General features: G+C 34.5%; 1 protein-coding gene across 3 annotated transcripts; it reads left to right on the top strand.

The window, feature by feature from the left end:
* The first annotated feature begins 463 nt into the window (after positions 1 to 463).
* Positions 464 to 23,572, top strand: LOC111149299 (GUF1 homolog, GTPase). Of its 3 annotated transcripts, XM_022506289.1 has the most exons (17): positions 604 to 768; positions 2,778 to 2,889; positions 3,044 to 3,192; positions 3,457 to 3,537; positions 4,615 to 4,692; positions 5,918 to 6,001; positions 9,985 to 10,049; positions 11,168 to 11,371; positions 12,665 to 12,804; positions 13,536 to 13,659; positions 14,168 to 14,300; positions 15,319 to 15,462; positions 16,408 to 16,541; positions 19,522 to 19,623; positions 20,891 to 21,010; positions 22,552 to 22,588; positions 23,386 to 23,572. In XM_022506289.1, the coding sequence occupies exons 1-17, from the start codon at positions 604 to 606 to the stop codon at positions 23,521 to 23,523; spliced, it is 2,010 nt and encodes a 669-aa protein (XP_022361997.1). In that variant the 3' UTR covers positions 23,524 to 23,572. The 3 variants fall into 3 exon arrangements, with proteins under 3 accessions (XP_022361998.1, XP_022361999.1, XP_022361997.1); XM_022506290.1 differs by lacking the exon at positions 19,522 to 19,623 and having other exon boundaries at positions 464 to 768; XM_022506291.1 differs by lacking the exon at positions 20,891 to 21,010 and having other exon boundaries at positions 464 to 768.
* Positions 23,573 to 23,726: the final 154 nt, after the last annotated feature.

The following is a 23,726-nucleotide window of genomic DNA, read 5'->3' as shown; positions in this document are numbered from 1 at the left end:
GGCCAAAGACCTGCCCTCTGCAAGGTCAGCATTTGTTGAAACCATAGCTTGAAAATTATGGGAGACTTACGGCAATTCAGGGTGTAACTCTTTCCCACCTTCCGTTCTGGTCCAAACTTTCCTAGGATACATTATTGGAATCAATTTTACCGCCCGTTTCCTTACAGATGCAGTAAAATACTAGCCACATCAGTAACAGCAGGGGGAGTTTATTTCGACTTTCAAATTTTAAAATATTTGCTATATTATTCTGGTATTTGGTAGGAACCTGAATCACTACACGCTTTCAAACTACAACTAACTCTACGGCAGCTCTCGCCGCCCTCACGTGACTTCCAAACTGCCTCTCGCGGAAGCGCGCTGACGTCATCCTGTCCTGCGACTTGCAGACGCCGACCAGCGGCGCTGCGTCTCGGGTGTCGCTTTGCCGGAAGCTCTAGTTGGGCCACACGGGCCACAGTACTTTTTCTTCTCCCGCTGCATAAGGGTGGTTGCGTCTTTTTCGTGGGCTCATAGCGGCGGGCGTTTTTGCAAAATCGGGGCGCAGGCCATGGCGTCGAACTGTCTCGAGACCCTGTCCTGACGCCTCCGTAGCGCGGAGGAATGTGGACTCCTGTGGGTCGTGGCAGGTGGCACGGTCGCGCGCTCACGGTGTGGGCCGCCGCAGCTGCACATCGGGGGCTCCTGAAGCCTCGTCCCACGCCGACCCGTGAGGCTGCTGCCAAGTCCAGGACTCTCGACCGGCTCTACAGCTCTGCCGACCGCAAGGTGACCGCCATTAGTCTCTGATTAACCGTGTTTTAAAACTACGGAGGACGTTCCTTGCAAAAATGTAGGCTGGAAGGGCTTCCTAGACTACGTGTGAATGCGGGTTGAGATTCTGTGGGGGAGGTAGAGCTTAGAGAGCGCCTCGCTCTCGGGTTTCTGTAGGCTCCACCGCTCACCTCTGTGACCTTGGGCAAGTCACTTCTCGAGTTCACTGGTTTGTAATGTCAGTAACTAATTTATTGATTATGCGAGGCACTGATGCAGGGGTTTTGCATGCATTTAATTCTCTTAAAAGCCTGCTGAAGAGGCTAGTGTAACCTCCATTTTCCTGCAACTTAGTAGCTCTGTGGCCTGGGGAAGCTACTTGAACGTCCTGTAACTTTTCTTCAGTGGTAAATGAATGAGATAAGAATAAAAGAATGGCTCTTCATGAGGATGGTAACTACGTAAGGAATAAGACTTTTTAGTCCGATATCTAGAATGGAAGATGTGCTGGGTATGCTTTAGCTTCTGTTTCTTATTTGATTTTAAGTGATCCAAAGCAAACTTGTTTTCTGAGTTTTTGTTCTTGTGGTGGAGAAGATGAGGAATTCTCACCTCATTTAAAAACTTTTTAAAAATACACTATTTATTTGCTAGGAAAAGATACAGTTTAGGCAGAAAAGTAGAGTAATTGAACACAAGTTAGGAGTACCTGGAAAAAAATAAGACTTAAAGTATGATAATGCCCTCTTCTAACATGCTTGTGGAATGTAAAATGGATTTATCTTGCAATTCAAAGTTCTTAAAAGTGGTACAGTCCTGTGTATCTTTTTAATTGAATGGCTATTGAAAGGGCAGTGTGGGAAATACACCGGGCAAACAAATCAGGTTTAGTTTTTAATCAGAATTTCTTTCAAATATAAGTGCACTTTCATTGTCTGCTTTGTATTGGAACATTTATGAAAAGAAAACGTAAAGCCCCTGAGTATTATGTATTTCATTGTAATTTTACTTTTTTTTTTTTTTTAAGATTTTATTTATTATTTGACAGACACAGTGAGAGAGGGAACACAAGTTGGGGGAGTGGGAGAGGAAGAAGCCAGCTTCCTGCTGAGCAGGGAGCCCAATGCCCAGTGTAGGGGCTGTTTCCAGATCCTCAGGCCCCCCGGGATCATTACATGACTGGAAGGCAGTCACTTAACAACTAAGCCACCCAGAAGCCCCAATAATTTTACTTTTTTAATGCTGATTATAAGATGGATTTGCTTGGAAAAATAAAATGTTTAGGGTACCCAAAAAGATGGCGTATTCTACTTGAATAAGCATTTTTAGCAGTTTGCAATGAGTCTACATAAGACATTAAAGAAGATGTATATAACTAAAAATCGGGAGTTACATTTTAAAATATTTTAAAATGTTGAATGATAAGAGGTTTTTTCTTTTCTTTCTTTTTTTTTGCTGCTGATATCTTTTTTCCCTCTCTCTTCAAAGAAGTTGCTAAATAACATAATTGTATCTGATTAAACTTTTGAAGATTCTATTAGGAGCACAGATTTTTAAATAGATTTGACTGCTGACTAAATGTGTGATGAGGGCAAAGAATTTCCTTTTTTTCTTAAAACTTTTCTGTAGCTTTTTTTTTTTTTTTTTTTTTTTTTTGCTTCAAGCAGTTTTATTAGGCCAGGCACTCTAAGGCTGTTCAGGAGTTCTAGGTATCTTGTGTTCTTCTTTCATGAAAATAAATTCATTTCCTCATTGGCCCTCTAAGTGGTGGAAATATTTATAAAGGACTCCTCTTTAGCTTGGTTGTCACCTTGACTGTGAAACTGATATATTTGGTAAGTGTGGTTTTAATCATTTGCTTGTAATTAGAGTTTAGCCATACACCTTTTTATTGTCATAGGAATAATATAAATGTTATAAAATGAAATGGCTTAGACTAAAGGAATAATCTTTGAATTAGTATTCTTTTTTCATATAATGCAAAATGTATACTCATAAGTGTTTTATTTTTCTTCCCTTTCTAGGAAAAAATTGACCTATCTAGATTCTCTGTTGAAAATATTAGAAATTTCAGTATCATTGCACATGTCGATCATGGCAAAAGTACTTTAGCTGACAGGCTCTTGGAACTAACAGGTATTTTCATTTTATGTTATATAGTTAATTGATGGCCATGAGTAATTAATCATCATTTTTACTATGATTTTTAAAATTTTGGTTTTAATTTTATATATGTAATATTGTTTCTTTAAAAGCCCATTGAAGTATCAATAAGTATTTCTCTTTATAGGCACAATTGATAAAACAAAAAATAATAAGCAGGTTCTTGATAAATTGCAAGTGGAACGAGAAAGAGGAATCACTGTTAAAGCCCAGACAGCATCTCTTTTCTATAATTGTGAAGGAAAGCAGTACCTTTTAAATCTCATTGACACACCAGTAAGTTTAATATTTTACCTCTCTTGTTAAGTCAGCCTTGTATTAATAGTGGGAACAAATCCTTGTTCAGTTTTTGAACTGAACATAAACACTTTGCTCTTTGTTTTCTCAGTGTTCTTATGTTTGAGTAATTGTTTCACAAGTAGAGGCTAAAAAAAGAAATGACTAACTTTTTATCAAGGGGAGTCAGTAGATTTGCCATAATGCCCCTCCCTAAAAATATTACAGCTAACTTTAGAAATATCAATATTTTTTGTTTTTCAGGGCCATGTTGATTTTAGTTATGAAGTATCCAGATCACTCTCTGCTTGCCAGGGTGTGTTACTTGTGGTTGATGCAAACGAGGTAGGTACTTTTAATTTCATGTGGTGTGATACGCTCTAGGTTATTTCAGGGTATTTTCCTTAAAATGTATTTTGGAAATAGAATTTTTGTGTTTGAAAAGAATAAGATTTATTGTATTATTTAAGCTAAAGCACATGATTTAGTCCTGGTACTTTGAATTTTATTGCACTAAAACAGTCTGTGAAATTGACAAGTTCATACTTTAAACACTTTAAGCTGATCAGATGAATGAAGGGATTGGTGAAGTATATTATATTTACATTGATCCTACCAAAAACTCACTTTTTAGCAGTTCTTTATTTGGGGTTTTAATACTAATTTTTAGCAGAACTTGAAAATGAATCTATTTTGGAGGTTATTTTGGGTGATTTTAAGGTAATAATGTTTTAAGTTTAAAGAAACATGTCAGTAACATTACCAGGTTCTTGTTTGGTATAAAGAGAACCATAAAAAAACATATTCGTTGATGATATAAGACTTACTATGTACTATTAAAGTAAGCTTTTGATATAATTCAGTTTCTCACAAACTTTTCATTTAAAACCCAAGATAATTGTTGTGTTAAACCTTCCTTGTTCCTGTCAGGGAAAGTTTATGTCTAGCTTATACACATAATACAGGGTTTTATAAACCACATCGTATGACTGTGTCCTTTAGTAGGCTTTCATGACCTTGAGGGTTCATGTTTCACTTTTTTTTGTCTCCAGTAATGTTCTCCAAAATGAAAGGAATTTTCACAAGGAATTAACCAATTCATGGATAGGACAGCTAGAAATTATTCTTGCAATCCAGTTGAAAGAACTAAGGCACAAAGGTTTTACTACTTTAAGATTATAGATCTAGTTAGCTAATGTGCCAGGACTAAAACACAAGTTTTCTGCAACTGATTACAATAGTATTTCTTGTTAGCCATTTTTCCTCTGTGGAAATACTTTATATATACTCATGGAAGTATAGATACTGTACTTTACTCTGTACCTCTGCTTTTGGTGAAGATGTATGGAGTAACTTAAATTATAAGTTTTGTGATAGATGGTAGAATGGTCATATCAGTATCTTGTGTCTTGATATTTCTAGGGTATTCAAGCGCAAACTGTAGCAAACTTCTTTCTTGCCTTTGAAGCACAGCTGTCGATAATTCCAGTTATAAACAAGGTAATTCTAGGGGTGCCTGGGTGGCTTAGTGGGTTAAGCCTCTGCTTTCGGCTCAGGTCATGATCCCAGTGTCCTGGGATCGAGCCCCATATTGGGCTCCCTGCTCAGCGTGAAGCCTGCTTCTCCCTCTCCCACTCCCACTGCTTGTATTCCCTCTCTTGCTGTGACTCTCTGTCAAATAAATAAAATCTTTAAAAAAAAAATAAATAAACAATGTAATTCTAATGAGACAACAATAATGTTTATTATTTTATTTTCTAAAAGTGAATTTGGTGTTTGACTATTAAGTATACTATTTTTTATATGAGGAATCTTCAATTATATATTAAATGTATTGGTAGGATTTATTTCTTTAAATTGCACGTGATAGAATTGCAACTCAAACTCCTATATCCTTGCACATAGTTGAGAAGACATTCTCCCTGAATTGACATGGAGTGATTGAAGGCTGTTTCTTTAGGAAAGAAATATATTTCTTTCTTTGGCACGGCAGCCAAAAAATTATGTTTATCACACTAAAACATATATTGGAAAAGAAAAAGCACTTAAGATCTTGGGGAAAACAGTGTAACACATGAAACATAACAGTTAAGTGCTAAGCTGAATACTGTTGATAAACCTTAGCTTTTATATTTTGAAATTAATAAAGAATCTTTATTTAAAAATCTTCATTGTGGGGTACTTGGGGGGCTCAGTCAGTTAAGTGTCTGATTTTTGATCTCAGTTCATTTGTGAGTCCAAGCCCTGCATTGGGCTCTGCTCGACATGGATCCTACTTTAAAAAACAAACAAACAAAAAAAAAAATAATAAAAAACAAACAAACCAAAAAAAACTGCATTGCATTTAGTTGAATTTTTTTTATAATGGAGTTAAGTTTAAATGAGGCAGAGTTGCTTATGGTAAGACAGTTTGTTGTCATGAGTTACATCTAACTTGTAAAATCAGTTTACATGGTGTTAGTTGATACGTTGTTACTGAACTCTTCTGCCTTGAATTGCCTGCTCCCTAAAATTTTTGCATGCTCTGCTTTGCCTACCCTCTGTTTTTCAGTAGCCATACTTGTTAAAATTATATTGCCTATATCTAGATTATTTTAACACTTTCGAAATGAAAAATAGAGGTATCAGTTATTATAGGTATGCTTTTGATTGTTTGAATGCTATTAATATGTAATACATTTTATTTTATTTTTACTGTGTTAAGACAATGAATTTTTTTCTTAAGGTAGATCTGAAGAATGCTGATCCTGAAAGGGTTGAAAAGCAAATTGAAAAAGTGTTTGATATTCCAAGTGATGAATGTATTAAGGTAAAATACCCTTTTTCTTGAAGACATACTTTAAAAAATGTCGGGTATTAGCCTAAGTGAAATTTCATAGTATTTGATAGCCCATCGGTATATAAAGTTTTCATAGTTTTATAAAGTTCTTTTTACTAATATTTCATTTGATCTTCACCAAAAACCCTTGTTACATGGTTAGGACAGATAGGAATTATTCTTACAATACAGTTGAAAGACCTAAGGCACAAAGGTTTTATCACTTTCTTAAGATTACAGATCTAGTTAGCTAATGTGCCAGGACTAAAATGCAAGTCTTCTGCAACGGATTACAGTAGTATTTCTTGTTAGTATTTTGCCTCTGTGGAAATACTCTCTCTCTATATTTATTTATTTAAAGATCTATTTATTTTTATTTTACAGAGAGAGTATGCAAGAGTGGGTTTGGCAGGTGGAGGGAGAGAGAATCCTCAAGTATACTCCCTACTGAGTGCAGAGCCTGACTCAGGGCTCAGTCCCAAGACCTTGAGATCATGACCTAAGCCAAAATCAAGAGTCAGAGGCTTAACTGACTGTGCCACCCCAGCGTGCCTGGAAATACTCTCTTTAAAGAACAGATTCAAATTAATTACAAGGCGTTTGTATGTATTAGTTTTGGAATTGACAAAGCTTTTTTTTATAATAGAACTAGATATAGTAATAATCTTAACAGATTTTATTTATATCAAAGTTGATATTACCTTTTTTTTTTTTTTAAGATTTTCTTTATTTATTCATGACAGAGAGATAGAAGGAGGCAGAGGCAGAAGCAGGCTCCCTGCTGAGCAGAGAGCCCTATGTGGGACTCGATCCCAGGACCCTGGGATCATGACCTGAGCCCAAGGCAGATGCTTAACCAACTGAGCCACCCAGGCACCCAAAGTTGATATTACTTCAAATTTGAATTTTTTTATTTACCTTTTAAATGATGACTAGGTGTTGAATAGCCATGGCCAGACTGTGCTGTGCTATGTTGTAAGTGTGTCAGTGCAACAGTATAGCATTCAGCTTCCACTTTGGTCTCATTTGATTTTTTGAAAAAGCAAGTTTCAGATGATGAATTATTTTCTTTTGTTTAACTTTAACACAGTGGAGGATTACATACAATATGGTATTAACTGAAAAACTGTATTTTTTTTCCCTTGGAGATAGATACACACGTAGAGAATTTAATGGTTTTTATTACAAAGAGGGACCTCATTATAAAGCAGTCCTGGAATTATGGTTTCATAACTTGTTAAAGTATAATGAACTATTCTGATTTTAATACATCTTTACAAAATTTATTCAGATACTTATTTGGAATGTGCCAGCTAGGGGCACAGCTGTGAACAGGCTAGATAAGACTGCTGTATCATTGTGTTATGTTCTCCTTAGGGAGTCCGTCGTTAAATGAGTAAAGAAAGAAGTAAGTGAGTAAGTGTAGTAATTATTGAATAAGACAGGTAATGTCAAGAAAATTCATTTAGCAGATTGTGTTGTTTCAGGTGGAGTATCATACTTAACTATAGAAAAGTAGTTTTTTCTCAGAGAGATGCTATGATGCAGAGTAACTTAGGGCATCTCTGATGAACTGAGACTGAAGAAATGAAGGTTGGGAGAAACTTCCAAGAGGAGGAAAGAGCAAGTGTATAGGCTTGGCATGTTTAGCAAGGTTTGACATGTTTAAGGAACAGAGCAGAGGCAAATTAGATGAGATGGCTTTGTAGGGATAGGCAGGAATTAGGTCATGCTGAGACTCTCGCTTTGCTGAGGTTTGAAAATGATTCTATGATAAAGGATTTTAAAGTAAGTGAAGAAAATAAACTGATCTGGTTGCCTTATAGAGAATTCACTAGAAAACAATAAGAAGAGGTAAGGGGAAACTGGTTTGCAGTAATAGCTGAAGTGCTTATAGTGGTGGCTAAGTATGTGATGTTGATATTGGAGAAGTCGGCAGATTTGATATTTATTTGGAGAGATAGGAAATAGATACTTGGATAGGAGAGATTTGGTGTGGGTACATGTGAGGAAGTGAAATAAAGGGAAGAATCAGGTAGCTTTGGGTTTAAGCAAGTAGCTGCTACTAGATGTTAATATCCATATGAGGAGGAGTTGGAGAGGAAATGATATAGGAGAAAACAGAAAGCTTTGCTTTGTCTATTAGACATCAAGTAGAGATAATGTATAAATCTTTAATTCAGGCTTTCATGGAGATAATTGCGGTCAGAGATGGATACATAGGAGTTGTTAACATGTGTGTGGTAAACAAATAGGGTTTCATAGGGAGAAGTGTAGAGAAAAGATCCTAAGAGTCAAACTACATTATTGTGAATTTGAGGGTGTTACAAGTAAGAACTTGAGAAGGATTTGAGTGGAATTCAGAATAAAAAGTATGGAAGGATTGAGTCTCCAGAGAAGGGGGAATAATTTCCAAATTATAGAGACCGCAAAGAGGTTGTGATATAGATACAGATAGATTCATATATTTTGGATAAGGAAGTTTGTGATATTTTCTGTTTCCTTAAAGGAAATAACAGTCAAAGTCATCAACCAAGAGTGAATTGGCCAGAGGGGAAAATGTGTAGATTGAAAAAGAAGGTAGTGTGAAACACCTTACTGAGTGGTAATGTGAATTTACTATGGGATGCATCTTGGGAAGTTAGGAAGTTTAACTGCACGTTGAGATGTGTGGTCATGAATTCAGAGAAACTTGCCAGACCAGTTACTTGATTTTTCTCCAGTAATGTTAAGCCCTTTGTATTATAGGCACAGAAAAGACACTTGTTGGGACACCTGGGTGGCTCAGTCAGTTAAGTGTTTGACTTTGACTCGGGTCATGATCTTGGGGTCTTGGGATCCAGCCCTGTGTTGGGCTCTATGCTCTGCAGGGGGTCTCCTTCTCCCTCTGTCCCCTCTCCTCCCGCTTGTGCTCACTCACTCGCTCTTTCTCAAATTAGTAAAGTCTTTTTAAAAAAAAAAAAAAAAAAGGTAAGACACAGTGTTGGAAGCAGTCACAGTTGAGTTTTACCAACCTTATGATAGGAGAGAATCCGTAGTGGTTGAACTGTGATTGTAAATAGTGGACCTTGGAGTTTCTGCTGGGAAAGGAGGGGACATGGGGCTAATGGATAGTGAAAGGAGATAGTCCATTCAATGGTTTAGAGATGGGAACTTGAAGGATTGTTGCAAAGAAGGTATGGAGTCTAGAGCAGTGGTTCTCATTAGGGGGTATTTTTGCCCTGTAGGAAACATTTGGCAATATCTGGAGATGATTTTTGTTGTTATACTGGGGAGTAGGTGCTATGGTCATCTTGTGGGTAGATGACATGCCATAGATTCTGTTAAAAATCCCTTAAGACAATTATCAGTCCAAACTGTCCTTAGTGCTGACTTGAGAAACTGATCTGGAGAGAGTTTAAAGGTTAAGAGGTGGTGTTTAGGAAATGAGTTTTAAAATCAAGATTTCAGAGATAGTCCAGCTATTAGTTATGACAAAGTTGAGTCATACCTGTGTTTTTTGAGTCTTCAGGCTTGCTCTCTCAGTGGGAGAACAATAGTAGTAATATCCCTTGTAACTGCATGTGTGTTATCCACAATATTGTTTATTCTCTTTACACAACAATCTTGAGATTTAGGAAAAATATAAATGATCATTTATTAGATGAGGAACTTGAAGCTCAAATATGTATTGCTCAAGTCATACAGTCCATACAGAGTCATAACTGTTACTCAGATTTTTTTAAACTCTTAAGACCACTGCTCTTTCATTACCATAATCAGAATGTTTTTGCAATTTAATCCAAGAACCATAGACTCACCTAACTGTATTGGAAGGACATTTGTCAGTATAGTATATGCTTTGTGCTTCCTTTTATTACTGTCTTCAAATTCATAACTGTTAGAATTCTTTCTTTTTTCTGATTATAAAGCTCAGTCACCTGGATAGAAAAGTAGTCTTTAAATCCTTATTTTTTTAGTATACTTTTTTTTAGATATCTGCTAAACTTGGAACAAATGTTGAAAGAGTTCTTCAGGCAGTCATTAAAAGAATTCCACCGTAAGTATTTTGCTATTTTTGTACTTTTTACTTATCTTTAATAGTATAAAGGCCATCAGTCTGATCTGTAATTTTAGATTAGACTATACTTGTGGTGAGTGATAATACATTATTTTTAGTTGTACATAGAAATCAAGTACAGTGTAGAAAAAGAAAGCAAACAAGGGTGATTGAGTTCTCTTCTTAATAATTATTGTAATAGGGTGCCTGAGTGGCTCAGTGGGTTAAAGCCTCTGCCTTTGGCTCTGGTCATGATCCCAGGGTGTTGGGATTGAGCCCCACATCCGGCTCTCTGCTCAGCGGGGAGCCTGTTTCCCCCTCTCTCTGTCTCTTCCTGCCTCTCTGCCTACTTGTGATCTCTGTCTGTCAAATAAATAAATAAAATCTTAAAAAAAAAAAATAATTATTGTAATAGGGGCACCTGGATGGCTCAGTGGGTTGAGCCTCTGCCTTTGGCTCGGGTCATGGTCTCGGGGTCCTGGGATCAAGCCCATGTTGGGCTCTCTGATCAGCAGGAGCCTGCTTCCCCCTATCTCTCTGCCTGCCTCTCCACCTACTTGTGATCTCTTTCTCCATCAAATAAATAAATAAAATCTTTAAAAAAAAAAATCATTGTAATAGAGAGACTTTAATTTATTCAAGACTTGAGTAAATTATTACTATTTTTTTAAAGATTTTATTTATTTATTTGACAGAGAGAGATCACAAGTAGACAGAGAGGCAGGCAGAGAGAGAGAGAGAGGGAAGCAGGCTCCCCGCTGAGCAGAGAGCCCGATGCGGGGCTCGATCCCAGGACGCTGAGATCATGACCTGAGCCGAAGGCAGCGGCTTAACCCACTGAGCCACCCAGGCACCCGAATAAATTATGTTTTAAAACTGAATAAATGTATTTCATCAGTTTCATAAATCATCTTAAAACATTTAAACTCAAGGTTGCAATAAAATTAATATAAAAATAGGCATTATACTTTTTTGGAAGATATTTTTATTTTGGCTGTCACTTATTAGCCTTTCTTAGGTACTAGAATAAATTAAGCATAATATTATTTAAATAATAGTCATTTTATTAAGAGTTTAATTTATTATGTGTACATTTTCTTTTTACTTATTTTTAATAGTCCTAAAGTGCATCGCAAAAATCCCCTCAAAGCTTTGGTGTTCGATTCCACATTTGACCAGTATAGGGGTGTGATAGCCAATGTAGCGTTATTTGATGGAGTGGTTTCCAAAGGAGATAAAATTGTATCTGCACATACTAAAAAGACATATGAAGTTAATGAAGTAGGAGTTCTGAATCCTAATGAGCAGCCAACACATAAACTGTAAGTAATCTGCAGTAGTAATTAAAATACATTTGTATGTGTTGCAATCTCTGCCTTTCTCAGCTTGGTATGCTTAGAATGATCCCAGTTTGGTAACTCAGAGAAGAAAAACCCAAACTGATTATTTAATGCACCTAAATATTAACTGCTCTTGCAAAAGGAATCTCATGTGTGAAGGACTAGTCATAACAAATTTTATGATCTGTATTTGATGAGCCAGTGAAAGAGATGGTTCTGTCACCCATATCCAAATCATACTGGGTATCAATTTTGATATTTAATTTTTTTATAATTAGATTTTTCAACATAAAAGTAGTGAAGAAAATTTGGTAATTTTTTTCCTTTTGTATGGAATTCATTGTAAAACTTTGTTTAAAATCCATGGCACATGGGGTTAGTAAGATAGTGTGTATTAGAAAAACTGAATTCTGAGTTCACTGACAAATACTTGAGTGCCTGCTCCATCAGTACTGAAAGGTACTGATGAGATAAATCATCTGGCATATACCAGGAGCATTCTAAGGTCTTTGTTTCCTCATCTGTAAAAATTAAGGTAGTGACCATAGAGGTCACACTTGATAGTTTAATGCTTGTCTAAAACCAGCACTATTTTGCTTAATACATTTTTTATTTAATAGAGTCATAAAATCTATTTTAATTTTACTCAAAGATTTCTGGAGTCTGTATTCCATCATGTAATGCATACATTGACCATTACTATATCTTCACTTAAGATTCTGATACCTTATCCTAAACGTAAATTAGTTTATCATGTAGGAAATTTGCTTTATTAAAAAAAAAAAAAACTAATCTAAAACTCTGAAATCTTGGGATGTGCTCTTTTCATATAAGAGGAACATCAAATTGGTGCCAGATTTGTTTAGAGTTCACATTTTTCTGCTTGGTTTTAAAAATTTATTTTTTTTAGAGCACATTAGTGACACAATTCATTAATAAAATAGTGTTTTACACTTCACAAGAAGTTATTTTGTGTTTCTGCACTTAGTTTTACTTTGTTTACATTATATTTAGAAGCTGTTGTTTAATATGCAGAGGTGAGCAGAGTCATGAGGAAGGCCATAAGACTTGTGTTTTAGAGGTCCTTGATAATGGACTGTAAGGCATGGTATGTTCTTTTGCTGACAGTTTAGTGTTGAGAATTGATACATAATACTTATTTTGAATTAGATGAGGTTTTCTTTGGAAAATATAATCATTTCCGGGAAGGGTAATTGTGAGTATGCACTTTAAACATTAAAGCAGTAAATATTTCCATATAATAATTTTATTTAGATATGCAGGACAGGTGGGCTATCTGATTGCTGGGATGAAAGATGTCACTGAAGCACAAATAGGAGATACATTATATTTACATAAACAACCAGTGGAGCCCTTGCCTGGGTTTAAATCAGCGAAACCAATGGTATTTGCAGGTGAGGAGCTCACAAATGCAGGATGAGGGCCAATTTATTATGTAAATTGAAGTAAGAATTATTAGAAATACTCATTTTAAATAACAGCTAATTCCAGAATATTCTATTTCTTTTAGTTTTTTTGTGTGCTATTTATGTATCAGTTAATTTCATATGTATAGTGCAACTTTATGTGGGAGATCATTTCCTACATTTTTTTTTTATCACTTCTTAGAAAGTATAAGCTCTTAAACGAGCTCTCTGGTATATAAAAGAACATAGATTTTCTTTGTTTCACTAGAGAGTAAATCATTGCATTTGGAATATTTTTCTAGTTAGGATGTTTTCATTACTAATTGTCAGTGGACATTTACTGACTGCCTTTCTGTTAGTTGAACTTTGTTTAATATTGTACAGTACTGGTGTAGGCATGGCAGAGGATAGTGTTACTTCTCATATGCACGACTTCACAACCTTTTACTACTGTGTGATGTTAAAGACATTTGGAAAAGGAAGGCTTGATTGAAGGTCATCAAGTTACTCTGTGCTGGATATGCAGCACTTGCTTTTCTCCCTCTGTTTGTGTCTCTGGGAAGTATGAAGTTTGTTTAATCCTACGTTAGGCAAAGTCAGTCATTTGAGTTTTGGAGGATGTGAGAGATGAGGATGATTAATTTTGATCCTGGAAGAATTGTATATTTAGTTTTAGGTAGATTTTCACATGTGATAATTAGAAATCGTTGTGTCCTCAGGAATGTACCCTATAGACCAATCTGAATATAATAACCTGAAGAGTGCTGTAGAAAAGTTGACTATAAATGATTCCAGTGTGACAGTTCATCGGGATAGTAGCCTTGCCTTAGGTGCTGGCTGGAGGTAAGATTCTTTTCTCTGTAGGATCAAATTTCTATTGAGAAGTGAAATTTAAGTGGTTCATTGGTCCTCAACATTTCATCTCTGAAGATAAGTTCTTAATAGTGTAAAGTGAACCAAAATAAACATCTGCCTATTTCACATTGTATTCATACTCTGTGGGTAAGCTTTATAGCAATTTTAAATAGAATTCCAATAGAAATTTTTTTTTTGAAATTTTCAATCCTATTTAATGAAGTTTTGTTAGCATTTAATTATGTGAATTGCTTGAATGACCTTTTTTTTGGATTGACTTTCGATTCTACCCATCCCCCCAAAATAATATAGTATTATTTATAATTCTTTATAATACTATAATATATAAATAATACATAAATATATAGTATATAAATATATAGTATATAAATAATATATAAATAATACAGTATTATAGTCTGTAATACTATATTCATCAAAGAAGCCAGAGCCCACGAGACATAAACATTTTGGAGTTTGCCTTTTTCTCCCCCAGGTTGGGATTTCTTGGACTTTTGCATATGGAAGTTTTCAACCAGCGACTGGAGCAAGAATATAATGCTTCTGTAATTTTGACAACCCCAACTGTTCCATATAAAGCTGTTCTTTCATCAGCAAAATTGATAAAGGTACTGTTGTGAACCAGCATACAAGGGAAAACTAAACAAGCGTGTGTATATATATGCAGAATGCGGGAGAAACTTTTTAGTACACCATTACCTGATTAGCTTTTACATGAAATATTTCTTCATTAGTAGCATTAAAAATTGAATTATTTTATGACTAATAATGGACAAGCCACTTGAGAACTAATTTATGCAGTATTTTTCTTAACCTGATAGAAATCTATATATTGTCGGTACTATCCTGTTACTGAGAGTGAAACGTAGAATCAGTGATTATCTGTCTAAATCCAGTACAGAAATTAAGAATATAATTTGGTCATAAGTAGTTTATCTTAATGAAAGGTAAAGTATTCATGGCTACCTGGCTATAGGAAATTTTAGATTTCAAGGTAGTGATAGAGACAGTATTGTATTCTATCTGAATGGCAGTCTCTTCATTTTAAACAAATTTTAACTTTGGCATCTGTAGATATTTTCCAACAAAATGAACTTAGGAAACTAATGGTAATGCCTTATAAGGTCACTTTTACATCATATTTTTTCTAACTGGTACATAAGTTGTGCTTAGTAGATGTCAATGAACGGGATACATTACTTACTAAAAATTGTTATTAAGGGGTTATGGTTGGGTGGTTTTTAAAGTACAGAGCATGTTAGGGACTCCTGGGTGGCTCAGTGGGGTAAAGCCTCTGCCTTCAGCTCAGGTCATGATCCCAGGGCCCTGGGATCAAGCCCCGCATCGGGCGCTCTGCTCAGCAGGGAGCCTGCTTCCTTCTCTCTCTCTGCCTGCCTCTTTGCCTACTTGTTATCTCTGTCTGTCAAATAAATCTTTAAAAAAAATAAAATACAATAAAATACAAAGCCTATTAAGATAATAGCTTAACCTTCAGGAATTCTTTTGATTTTATTAATTCAGCAAATGCAATTATAATAAATTCTAACATTTACTATAAATTAAAGGATTTTAAAGCGTGGTAATTAAGACTTATTTTTAGCTGTTGGTGATTTTTCTTATTTTTAGGAGTACAGAGAAAAGGAAATTACAATCATCAATCCTGCACAATTCCCTGATAAATCAAAAGTAACAGAATATTTGGAACCAGTTGTTTTGGGTACAATTATCACACCAGATGAATACACTGGAAAAGTAATGATGCTTTGCCAGGTATAAGTATGATACAGTTTAATATAAAAGTAAATTTTAGTCCTCTCTAACAGTGGTTTCCCACTCAGGTTTTGAAAGTTTTCTCTCTGTAGAGCACATTGAATTTGTAAGAAATTTTCATAAAGATCTACATCTATGTGTGCGTTTATATATATGTGTATATATATATATGAGAGATGTAGATATAAATACACTTCTAAAATAATTTTGATTTTAAATGAGAAAAATAGAACCAGAATTTTGGTCATCTGTGTTAATGACTTGAAGTGTTAGCCCACAGGAAAGAAATTTGATGCTTATTTATACTTACTAGCTCAAAGAATAATTTCTTTTAGCCTTTATAGTACTTGAAAGTGAGGATAGTTTGAAAGATTACTGTAATACTTGACACTTTTGACTAAAGGATGGGTATTCCCTATTTTGCCTTAGTTTTTGCCACAATGTACTAAAGGACTTAATCCATAAATCATAGTCCTCAAAAAAACTATTTGAAGTACTCTGACGTATATTGGAAAGAACTCTCAAATGATTATTAGTGGACTTGAATTTTAATTCTGTAATCACAAACTAGAAAACTTGGGTCAGTTGCTTAATTTCTTGGGACTAAGTTTATTTGTAAAACAGGAAATCAGAACTTTGATGTTATCTGTGGTTAATTTGGTTTATCATTAAGTACTATATAATTTTAAAAAGATAAAATTGTTAGATAAAGACAAAGGATTAAAAGCTTTGGTAATAAATACAATTAAAATATGAAATAGTTGTCTCTATTAAAAGTGTTATTTGCAAGTTTTTGGTAGACCATTAAATATTCCTTCATTTTGTCCACTGTTTATTAGGATTTGTAAGGAAATTTTTAGGTTGGTAATTGACATCTTTCTATAGTCATTGTAAATCATTTCATCAATAGGTTATCATTAAACACATTTTTTTTTTCTTTTTTAGGCTCGAAGAGCAGTTCAGAAGAATATGATGTATATTGATCAAAATAGAGTTATGCTTAAATATCTCTTCCCTTTGAATGAAATTGTGGTGGATTTTTATGATTCTTTGAAATCCCTGTCTTCTGGATATGCTAGGTAAAAATTTAATTCAGATACCTGGATAATTCTTTTGAATACTGACCAACATAAGTATAGAAAGGCTTGAAGCAACCTTTAAAGTATTAGAGAGTACTCCTAATTTGCTTATGGAAGAATGAATTCCTTTAGTTCACTTTTAGCCTTCTAATAAAAAAAATTAGTGTCCTCTTCATGAAAGAGTATACTCCTCTGTCCGTTAAAAATTATATGTAATTTCAGGAAGCTACTGTGATCTTAGTGGCACATTTGTATGGTGGCACATGGGATTCGTGTGTTATATAATCCTAGGAGCACCTGAATATATTTGGAAAACAGAAGTACATATTTAGTCTGTAAAAAAATGCTACATGTGTCCCCATACCTGTGAACACTTTATTAACTTGGTCTTCCAGAATAAGTGGTCCACATTATGAAAACCATTGTCTAATCTCCAGGAGTGTATAGAGGAACAGCCTGATAGAAGTGAAGGAAGATTTAATACTAAGTAACAAAGAACTCCATGCATAGCATTTTGGGAGTATTTTATGTTGGGGTAAATAAGTCTAGATGCCCTTAATACCCTGAGATCTTATGTTATTGGATAGCATATATTGGGATATTAAAGAAAATATAAAATACGCTGGGAAAGTAGGGAAAATGAGCATTCACATCTGTAAAATACACATGCACCTACGTGCATGTGCAGGCATATTTAATACATTCAAAGAAAGATTCGTGTTCAGAGAACATGCTACAGTGATCTGGAAATTTAGCTTTATGAAATGAGTGTTAGAGTGAAAGTTATCATAATTGATACAAAGGAGTGTTCTTTGTGTTTTTTTTTTTGCATTGAGAAACTATTTTTTCTACCTTTTCAGCCAATTTTTTTCTTATGTGTCTTCTTTCAGACAAGAACATAAGCAAATAAGTGGCAGTGGGATTTAAAGTAGAATGAATTGAGGCAGCATGTCATTAAAATAGTTATTGTGGGGCGCCTGGGTGGCTCAGTCAGTTAGGCATCTGCCTTCAGCTCAGGTCATGATCACAGGGTCCTGGGATTGAGCCCCGAGTCAGGCTCCTTGCTAAGCGGGAAGCCTACTTCTCCCTCTGCCTCTGGTGGCTGCTCTCCCCCCCTGCTTGTGCTCTCTCTCTCTGACAAATAAATGAATAAAATCTTTAAACAAGCAAAAATAAAAATTATTGTGGTTAAAAGAATAATTACTAAGCTGAGTGTTTATAAACATTTTTAACGAAGTCTGTCAATTGTAGTTTGCATTTAGATACCCCTTTATGAATTAAGTGGTCTTAAAATCTTTTAGCTTAGAAACTTAAACATACTTCAGATTAATGAAAGAATTAAAGTGATTCTTATGTTCAAGATGGATCTTTTTTACATGTAGTCAGTTCCTAAGAATAAAAATGCACTGTAGTCTGTCTAGCCTAGTCATTGGCCTCTCCTGGACTTAGATAAGGAACAATTTCTCTTATTCCAGGTGGCAAGAATCTTCTGCAGCTGGGGCAGAAAAAGAATTCCTTTGTTATTTGAGGACTGTAGTGAGGCTGCTTCTCATACTTAACTTGATGCAACTGTTTGTCCTTAAACCTGCACGTAGCTTTTTTGAGTCCTAAATGTGTTCCTGCATCCAGGGGTACAGTTGAATGAATAATCTGTGTTTTGAATAGAGATTAGGTTTCCATTTGGCTGGCTTGGAAACAGAGACGTTTGCTTAATTGTTTCTTTTGGAAAAAAATGAATGAAGAAATTCTAAAATTTTGGAGCACAGAATTTTAAAGTTGTAAACAGGTGAAATCTAGGGACTATGTCTAGATTTTATTTTTCTGCATATACTTAAGGTGATATCTTTCATATAGTAAATGCTTAATATTTATTGAAAGGATTTTAGCAAAACTTTAGGTAATATGGTTTTTATGGTTTTAGAGAGTATTAGTATCAACTTACGACCTTCTTGCTTTAGAAACCAAAAATTAGCAGCTCTAGGCATTAGTTTGTTTTTAAAATTAAGACAGTTTAGGACTATATATGTTCTTATCCATAGTTTAAAAGACATGTAAGCATAATGAAAGTTTCTTTCTCATTAGACTTCCGTTTTGAGAGTTAAACCTGTTTTGATTAGCATTGTAAGCTTTTGCCATATTTTGTAATAGTAATAGCTGATGCTAATCAAGTGCTTTAATATGCTAAGCTAGGCTCTGTTTTAAACACTGCTTTTGTATTAGGTACTGTTTCAGTGCTTTACACGTATTAACTCATTTCATCCTCAAGCCCTGTGAAGCTTTAAGCCGAAGAGTAGTGTAAGAAATCCAAATTTCTTATTTACAGTGACTCTTTATCAGTACCATAGCATTTATTTAACTGGTAATAGAAAGCTAAACAGAAATCCATACTTAATGAATCTTGGAGAATGACACATTAATATATACTGTTGTCTACAGCCAGCCAGCTCTTGGGAGGAAACATTGGGAAGAAGGTGACATTTGCCTTCAGTGTCCCATTTTCCTAGACTGGCTTACAAGTTTATTTTCCTTTCCCCTGTGAAGCATGTTTCCCTTGCTTTTGCCTTTCATTTTGTAAATGTAAAAAGTTGAGGGAGTTTGTTCCTCACTGTGGTCATGTAGATCCCATTTATGTGAAATGTATATTTACTATTTTGATAGCTCTTTGGGTCAGGTGTAAGAGAATGGGTAGAAAAAAATTTTTTTTTTTTTTAAAGATTTTTTAAAATTTATTTATTTGACAGAGATCACAAGTAGGCAGAGATGCAGGCAGAGAGAGAGGGGGAGAAGAAGGCTCCCTGCTGAGCAGAGAGCCCGATGTGGGGCTCGATCCCAGGACCCTGGGATCACAACCTAGCCGAAGGCAGAGGCTCTGACCCACTGAGCCACCCAGGTGCCCCTAGAAAAAATGTTTTGCAAAGAAAAATAATACAGTCTTTTGGGAAGTATGTTTATCTATTACTTGGATGCTCTTTCTTGTTAGTTTTGATTACGAAGATGCGGGCTACCAGACTGCAGAACTTGTAAAAATGGATATTCTACTGAATGGAAATCCTGTAGAGGAGCTGGTAACTATTGTACACAAGTAAGTCAAATAGAAACTAATCATGGAATGTGAAAGTAACCACTTTTGACATGTTTTTATTTAATTATGGATTATTTATTTTTATTTGACAGCTATATTTTGAAAACTTACAAGTAATTAAATTTCCTTGTACTGGGGCACCTGGGTGGCTTAGTTGTTAAGCGGCTGCCTTCGGCTCATGTCATGATCCCAGGGTCCTGGGACTGAGCCCCGCATTGGGCTCCCTGCTTGGTGGGAAGCCTGCTTCTCCCTTTCCCACTCCCTCTGCTTGTGTTCCCTCTCTCGCTGTATCTTTCTCTGTCAAATAAATGAATAAAATCTTTAAAAAGAAAAAATTTCCTTGTACTAGTTTTTCTTTCCATTCTTTTTCCATACTGTTAAATGTGAAAGAATAGAATTGCAATAGCTAAAAAGAAGAGTGTCTTGGAAAGAAATATTTCCCTCACCAGAGTAATGTAGAAGAAATGGTTTTAAACTTTATGATAGATTTAAAATTGAGAACAAAAAGTTTTTTTTTTTTAAGAACAAAAAATTTTTTATATTCATATAGTTTTATAATAAAAAATGAAATATCCTACATGTTCAGCAAATTGATAAAAATAAATAATGGAGCACCTCTTTAATAATCCTGTTAAGCTATTAAAATTATACTATGAAATAGTCTTAAGTGACATAAAAATGCCTATTAAATAAAGAGTAGACATATATTCACTATGATTCAAACTATAAAATATCAAACATATGCAGGAAAATAATGGAAGGATATATGTTTTTAACATAGACATCCTAAAATGTTTAACACTGGTTTTCTGCGGATAAAGGGAATGGCATCAATAATGGTTTTGTTTTTTTGTTTTTTGTTTTTTTAATTTTCTTTATTTATTTGAGAGAGAATGAGTGAGAGCATGAGAGGGGAGAAGATCAGAGGGAGAAGCAGACTCCCCAAAGAGCTGGGAGCCCGAGGCGGGACTTGATCCTGGAAGTCCAGGATCACGACCTGAGCCGAAGGCAGTCGCTCAACCAACTGAGCCATCCAGGCGCCCAATAATGGTTTTTATGTATGTTTTTCTACATTGCCTGTAATGGTCATAATGTTATTTTTGCAGTCAGAAAGTCACATGATTCAGAGTGAGAGATGTTCATGACAGATGAGTTCCATTTGAATCTCTTTGAGAAATCACCTTTACGTTGATTATGCATATGGACTAGAAAGGTACTTTCAGTATTCATATTTAGGATATGTAAATAGTTGCATTTTCTCTCTCAGAGACAAAGCACACTCTGTTGGCAAAGCCGTCTGTGAGCGTCTCAAGGAGTCTCTTCCTAGGCAGCTGTTTGAGATAGCAGTTCAGGCTGCTGTTGGAAGTAAAATCATTGCAAGAGAAACGTGAGTTGAGATTCATTTCTGTTCTTGTTTTAGAAATGGCAAATGGTTAGAAATGATAAGACTAGAACTGTATTATGAAATAATATTGAAAAATTTAACGTCACATTGGCCTAAACTTTGTTCCTACTTGTAGAAATACTAATCTGATTTTTAATTCCACTTAATTGATAATTGTTGATTTACTTAACACTTAGTGATATTATTTATAATAATATAATGGGCATGGGTTTGAGGAATTGCTTTATTTCCACTCATTTTACTGAATGACTACTGAATTTCCTGGGTAAGGTATGGCTTCTAAGCTAATAGCAACTGAAACTTAAGAAGTTTTGAGGGAAAAAAAAAAAAGGTTTTGGAGATACTCTTCCAAAAGACAAAACTAAATTATGATTTTTACTTGAAGCACTTAATATCACTTTTCAGAACTACCCAATTTAGAGATTAGAGAGTTGACAGAGGAATGCTAGCATGTTGAGTTTTGTATTGTAGATTAAGTGATCTGTAGTAGACATTGAAGATAGACTAATTTATGTAGAAAACTGGTCTTTTTGTATGAGAGATGTGATACACAAATCAGAACACGGAATAAGCTGCTCTACTAGTAACAGTAAGTGCAGTAAGTTATTGTGTAACTTATTTCCTCGGTTTCTGGAAAATCAGAAGTGTCCCCTAGTTGGAAATTGCCATTCAGTTGTAGTTTAAACCCAAACCTACATGTATCAGTAGTGGTGAAATTAGAGCCAACATTTTACATAGTCATGGGACAAATTTTATGCCTATATTTGAAGTGAATTTCATTTCCTAAGTCAATTTAGTTTTAGTTAATTGTTTTGAATTTCATGAGTACCCAGAGATTAGGCAGAACATAGTTGATAACTAGGGAACATCCTGGAAAGCACAATTTAAAATAGCAAATAATTCCAACATGTGTGTTGAGGTAGAAGATACCTTAGAGGGGGAAAAAAAAATAGATTTTTATATCTTACAAGAAATACATATAAATGGAACTTTTTAAAATTTCTAAATTTCTTAGAAACACTGTAGAAATAGATTAGTTTGTATCTGTTTGGGTGGATATATTAAAATTATTTAGTTTGCCCTGAAAAGGGCTTTATAAAAGAAATAATATTTTTATATTCCTAGTCACTCTTAACCCACATGTGGTAGAGTTAGTAATGTGATAACCATTTTTCAATTTTTTGGAAGTAGTAGTAGTAAGAACAGTTTTAGGTTGAGCCAGAAATGATGTTAGGATGTTATACTTACTCTTGAATTTGGCCTAAATCAAGACTACCCACAAGCCCTGATATTTTTTATTCTTAATAAAATTTATGTTGATGTTCATGTTGAATCCATTTTCTGTTTTATGTCAAATACATAAAAATAGATGCAAGAGCATTTGAGCTATTTGTTTATGGCAGTTTTACTTAGGTATGACATGATTATTTAAATCTGCAAAGGAGATTGTTTTTAAAAATAAAATTCTTATAAAGAGTATATTGAAACGATATAATTTTTATATAAAATTTCTTGTTTTACAGTGTGAAAGCTTATAGGAAAAACGTTTTGGCAAAATGTGTACGTATTTGCCAGTATTCTACTTTTTATTAATATATCTGTTTTCATGCGTTTAAAGTAAGAGGGGAGATATAAATCTATTGGTTTCCATTGTTTTTATAATAATCATTTCATCTCTAGTTTTCTTTTTAAATACGTGTATCTCAGCTTGACTGTTAATATATTCATTTTGATAACATTTTTATTTTTCCATCTTATTTATAAAAATTTCCCTTATATGAAGTACTACTCAGTATTTTTGTAATAGTTATGATCAGGATAACATGTTTTATTGATCTAATTTATAAGGAGAAATTTTGAAGACAATGACTGTGTCTTACTCTGGGAAAGAGTATGGCAATTTGAAATCCACCTCTCCTACATTGCTTTGCCGTTTGTGGTCTCCTCTATTAAAATTTCTTAACTCAGTTATGAGAAATAAATGGTTAATGCTTTTTTAAATCCTTAGTGTCAGACTGGCACAGTTATGCCTGTGTGAATTTATTAGACTACGGCTATATGATCCAGAATTTTAAGACTTGAATCAGTAAGAGGCTTGATAATTATTCTTGACATGCATAACATAATGTTGGGTTTCCTTGGTGATTTCCATCTCCATCCAAAAAATAAATAAACCCTTTATCATTCTTTGAGATGTTAAATTATGATCTGCTATGGAGGTGATTAGAAAAGTAACTTTGCAGATGTCTACCTCATGGGTAATAACTGTAAGGTTATTATAATTCTGTTGTCTGTTTGTACTTGTATGATTTTCTGTGGAGTGATTTGGACTTCCAATTTTTAAAAATATTTTTCAGTATGGTGGTGATATTACCCGAAAAATGAAACTTTTGAAGAGACAAGCAGAAGGAAAAAAAAAACTGAGGAAAATTGGCAACATTGAAGTTCCAAAAGATGCTTTCATAAAAGTTCTAAGAACACAATGTGATAAGTAATTGGTGGAAAAAAATACAGTGAATTTTCATAAATTAAAACTTGTGTATCTTTTAATTTTTTTCATAATTTATATGTTGATGACAATGAAAATTATAAAATTTGCTGGTTGCTTTCTGGGTTTTTAGGTTTAAAGAATCTATTAGCTCTTTGAAAAGTAAGTAGTGGGTGGGTTAAGAACTTGGATTCTGAAGCCATATTGTCC

This window comes from Enhydra lutris, unplaced genomic scaffold (genome assembly GCF_002288905.1).
Source record: "Enhydra lutris kenyoni isolate GAN:26980312 unplaced genomic scaffold, ASM228890v2 scaffoldscaffold21, whole genome shotgun sequence".
Classification (NCBI taxonomy): Eukaryota; Metazoa; Chordata; class Mammalia; order Carnivora; family Mustelidae; genus Enhydra; species Enhydra lutris.
The sequence above is the reverse complement of the archived record's forward strand: the minus strand, read 5'-3'. Positions and strand labels throughout refer to the sequence as shown.

Bases quoted from the DNA above. Each gene is read 5' to 3' on its own strand.
- LOC111149299 (XM_022506289.1), top strand. From the start codon at position 604: ATGTGGACTCCTGTGGGTCGTGGCAGGTGGCACGGTCGCGCGCTCACG. The intron at 769-2,777 runs GTGACCGCCATT...TTCCCTTTCTAG, and splicing joins ACAGCTCTGCCGACCGCAAG to GAAAAAATTGACCTATCTAG. The intron at 4,693-5,917 runs GTAATTCTAGGG...TTTTTTCTTAAG, and splicing joins TAATTCCAGTTATAAACAAG to GTAGATCTGAAGAATGCTGA.